General features: G+C 57.0%; 1 protein-coding gene across 1 annotated transcript; it reads left to right on the top strand.

Moving 5' to 3' along the window:
• Positions 1 to 2,314: 2,314 nt before the first annotated feature.
• On the top strand, positions 2,315 to 3,058 carry LOC126067692 (neuroendocrine secretory protein 55-like). Its single transcript, XM_049869813.1, has one exon. The coding sequence runs from the start codon at positions 2,315 to 2,317 to the stop codon at positions 3,056 to 3,058; it is 744 nt and encodes a 247-aa protein (XP_049725770.1).
• The last annotated feature ends 1,605 nt before the right edge of the window (positions 3,059 to 4,663 follow it).

Genomic DNA, 4,663 nt, shown 5'->3' with positions numbered 1-4,663 from the left:
CCAGATGCAAGACAGACACAGTCAAGGAGCCAGGTCAGGAATAGGCAAGGACTTCCACGGCCAAAATGTAGACACGAAAACCTCAACACCTCATGAGCAATCACTAAACCCTTATGAAGGAAGGTCTTAACTCTACATTTGCCCATTTTAATGTGGGTGTAGTGGCAAGGGTTTGAAGACCAGTTCCACCACGTTGAGTAACAGAGTCAGATGCATGCCTGTCCAGCCACCAGGAGGGAATGGCCTGGTGGACACCCTCAAAATGGCAAGTCAAAGAATTATGAGAGGCGGAGCCTCTTTAAGTTTCTCCACACTGACTCAAGGAGGAGAGGAAAGAACCAAACCCATAACCTGTGTCTCTGATCAAGCACCTTGTTGACCCTTCCACGGTTTCTAGGAAGATGGGTCCGCTCTGAGCTGTAACACCTGTGGACTTGCTGCTATGGCAGAGGGTGCATTCCATATTTTAACAGGGGATGGTGAGACTGAAGACACGCACAACCCAAAAGCAGCTGTCGGATTACGGGTAGAACCCAAGAGCTCCTCAACTACTGCCCTTCCTGAGCAAAGATCACTCACGGGAGCTCCTTTGATTGTCCTAATTTACTCCAACTCTTTAGTCTTTGGGTTGGACGACATGACCTAGTGCTGCCTAGCTATCCCTAACCCTACTGCTCTGATTGATCCAGTAGTTTTCTCACGTAGAATTCAAGCTGGATTAGACAGTGTTGGTGGGCAAGGAGGGGTTCTGAGTAAGTTAATGTTCTGATTAACAGCAGATGAGTCCTAAGAATCTTTTTCTTAATGCTTTTGTTCACTACTCTCCCTCCCTACCCAGACAGAGCTTGGCCCATGGTAGGCACGAGTAGATATGCGTTGAATGAATGAACTTTGTCAAAGGCCTATCTAAGAAATAGTTCTAAGGGGTACCCAGTGAGGTTTCCTTGATAACTGACCACCCAAAGGTGCGGGAGTACTGGTTGTATATACTAAATTATCAGTTGAGGAAGCGGGGGGGGGGGGGGGGGGCGGTGTTGTTTTACAGAAAAGGCTTCTGCTAACTAGTGGTTCCAGCTGATAAAAGTCTGCCTTCTAGCATGTGTTCTCAGTGGGGGCTCAGGGTGACCCACCAACCAATGGTTTATCATGGCCTGGGGCTCAGGGTGATCCACCAACCAATGGTTTATCATGGCCTGGTCTATGCTGGCACTTCTTGAAGAAAATGCTTATTTGTCCAGGAAGTAATTTAACCAATCCAGGGGATGGTGGTGGTAATTCTTTGAAAACTTCTCTAATTACAATCACTATAACAGATCTAGGACCCCTGGTGGCCCAGTGGTTAAGAGCTTAGCTGCTAACCAAAAGGTCAGTTGGAATCAACCAGCCAATCCTTAAACTCTATGGGGGCAGTGCTACTCTCTCCTATAGGGTGGCTATGAGTCAGAATCTACTTGATGGCAACGGGTGTTAACACATCAGCCAAAGGTGGTTTCACCAGGCATAGCTGCCAGAGGTGTCCATTCTCAAACCATTAACCCAGAAAACCATTAAGCCCTCAAAAAATACCTGGGGCTGGATCTTTCATTCCCCCGAATACTTGCAATTTTGCTGTCTGGTTTTGAGCGATTTTGCGTTTTGCTTATTTTATTGATCACCCGGGAGAAACTGGGGAGGGGGACGCACCCCATGGGGGACCCATGCCTGGACACCCAAGTACTCTAACCTGTGGCTAGTTCACTGGCTTTCTCGCTGGCTCCCGCCAGGCTCCCGCCAGGCCCCGGCCCCTGGTTAGCCCCAATCCTTTCAAACAAGGTTCCCTCCTGCCACCTGCCGGCCCACTAGGGTCTGCGCCACAGACTCGGCGCCACCGCACTTCTGGCGAGGAGGCCCCCCCCCCACCCGCCTCCGTACTGCACATGCCCGGCAGAAGTCCGGGCGCGCAACTTTGCTGAGCCTATCCTACCCGCCAGTCTCTCCTCGCCTCAGTCTCCTCTTTCCTCTCCCAGGCGAGAGGAACAACGGAGGCCCTCTCCTGAGTCTCAGACTTAGTGAGAGGAACCCAGGAGGGGAGACTTCTCCTCACTTTTCCCTAGCCCTTCTTTCGGCTCAGAGAGGCGCAGAGTTTTAGAAAGTTCTTAAGTGCCAGAAGGTAGGTGTTTCCTTTTTTGCCCTAGGGCCGAGGTGGGGCTGGGACCTCCGGACCCAGCTTCTCACCTCGGAAGGTGCACCTTTCTCCGTTCCAGCAGCCCACGGGCATCGGAGCCGCTCTCTGCAGAGCCAGAGAGCAGGTCCGGTTCTCGGTGTGCGCCTGAGGATGGATCGGAGGTCCCGGGCTTACCAGTGGCGCCGAGCACGCCACAATTACAACGACCTGTGCCCGCCCATCGGCCGCCGGGCCGCCACCGCGCTCCTCTGGCTCTCCTGCTCCATCGCACTCCTCCGCGCCCTAGCCACCTCCAACGCCCGAGCCCAGCAGCGTGCGGCAGCCCAACAGCAGCGCCGGAGCTTCCTTAACGCCCACCACCGCTCCGCCGCCCAGGTGGTCCCTGAGCCCCCCGAGTCTGACCAGGAGCAGGACGAGGGTGAGCTCGACCTGTCCCTTATCGAGTGCCTCGAGTACGAGGAAGAGTTCGACTACGAGTCGGAGACCGAGACCGAGTCCGAAATCGAGTACGAGACCGACTTCGAGACCGACTTCGAGACCGAGACCGCCCCAACCACTGAGCCGGAGACCGAGCCCGAGGACGAGCGCAGCCCGGTGGTGCCCAAGCGCCCCACCTTCGGCCAATCTCTCACCGAGCGTCTGAACGCGCTCAAGTTGCGGAGCCCCGACGCCTCCCCAAGTCGCGCGCAGCCCAGCACTCAGGAGCCCCAGAGCCCCACCGAGGGTGAGGTGCCCGTGCCCGAGCAAAAGGATCCGCGGGACCCCGAGGACCCCAAAGAAGAGCAGAAGAAGCAGCGGCGTCGCTGCAAGCCCAAGTCCAAGAAGTCCAGCCGCCGCGACCCATCTCCGGAGTCCCCTTCCAAGAGGGGACCCATCCCCATCCGGCGTCACTAATGGAGGACGCGCCCCAGATTCTCCTTGTTTTCTTTGATCCAGGTTGGTTTCTCACCGCTAAAATGGGGTGCCCGAGGGCGATGCGAAGTGGCGGGAGGACCGGAGGGAGAAGGAAAATGGGTTGGGAGGAAGGCGTAAAGGGAGCGGGGTCGGCTGGCCATCCCGAGGGTTAGGGAGTTGAGGGAGAGGGCCCCCCAGATCTCCCCAGGGCGCCCCGGAGGCCACAGGCTTGTCGGACAGCGGGCACTTCTGGAGCCCCGCTGGAGACAGCCTACGGTCTCTGAGTTGGTGCCACAGACGCGCAACGAATCCCCGGCGCGTCCCAGGTTCCGAGCTGCACACCCAAAAACGGCACTGGTAAGTCACTTGTTTTACCCACTTTTTCCCTTCTAAACAGACCTGTCTCAAAGAGTCGGCTTTGGCGGGCACCTAAAACGTGGTTTGGAAGTGCGCGCGCAAACTTTGACAAAGCGAGAACAGCCGCGTTGTAGCGACACACTTGCAATGTGCGAAAAGTAATCAGGGATTGGGCAAGAACTCCGATGCCGTCGGCTCCTGGGGAATGTTTGCGGCAGCCGGACCTTGGCGCCTGTGCCCCCCACGGCTGCGCGCCACTCCTGGCCGCCTCCCGGCGCTCCCAGGGCCCGCCGGCCGCTCAGAGCGCGCACAACTGCCAATGCGCCCTACAGCCCAACTTCTCCCCAGGAACCGCCCGTACTTGGAGAGCAGACAAAGGAGGTACAGGGGCTTTGGGAGGTGCCCCCACGGGCTACCGGGCTTGGCGAGGCGGATTTGGCCACGTCGGGGCATCGCCAGCCTTTTGGCGCAGCTGGTCAGGTGGCGGGGCTGGGTGCAGCTTAGCTGGAGAGGTCCCGGCAGTGTGCCCAAGGTCCTGGTGGCCGGAGAGAGGGGCTGAGACGCCAACGAGGTGGTGGTGAGCAGGATAAAAAGAGGAACAAGGAACCGGCTGGACAGGGGTTTGCGTCTGTCAGGGCACCCTACCGAGCGTCCCCAAAGAGCACGGCACCCGCCGAGCTGGGGAAAAAGTGCTGGATGCGTCGCAGGTCCTTGGGTGGTCGGCGGAGAGTGTGCCGGGGCAGACGGCTGAGGCAGTCTCTGGGAGGGGAGGCAGCGCGCATCGGCCATTTTCGGCTCCGGTGGAACTAACTTTGGAATCTGTAACCTGGAGGGGAAAGTGCGCTGGTGTCAAGCACAAAAACAGCCGCTAGCAGGTACCCAACCCTCCGCGGAGAAAGCGTGGCTCCCTCGCCAATCCTGGGGGAAAAGGCAGAGGAGTAAAACATACTTGCAAGACCTCTCCGGATTTGGAAATTGATCTTTTCTTGGTGCACGCGCGGTATCTCATTTTGCGCCGGCTTGAGCTATTGGGGGAAACAAGCGATTTTGAGGGTTTGAAATGAAAAACAGGTCGGGTTCTCACACTCTTAAGCAAAGGATGCGGTTAGAAGAAAAATACTGTAAAATAGTTTCCCAGGACCCTTCCCAGGCTAAAGGCGCGGCAGCGTCCCAGAACTTGGTGATATGGAACTGCGCCGCTAAGGGTGATCGGGTGCCCTTCTGGTCCCCACTAATAAAAACTGGGCA

The sequence above is a fragment of the Elephas maximus genome, chromosome 25 (genome assembly GCF_024166365.1).
Source record: "Elephas maximus indicus isolate mEleMax1 chromosome 25, mEleMax1 primary haplotype, whole genome shotgun sequence".
In the NCBI taxonomy this organism is placed as follows: domain Eukaryota; kingdom Metazoa; phylum Chordata; class Mammalia; order Proboscidea; family Elephantidae; genus Elephas; species Elephas maximus.
Note: the sequence above shows the minus strand (reverse complement) of the source record. Positions and strands in the feature narration are given on the sequence as shown.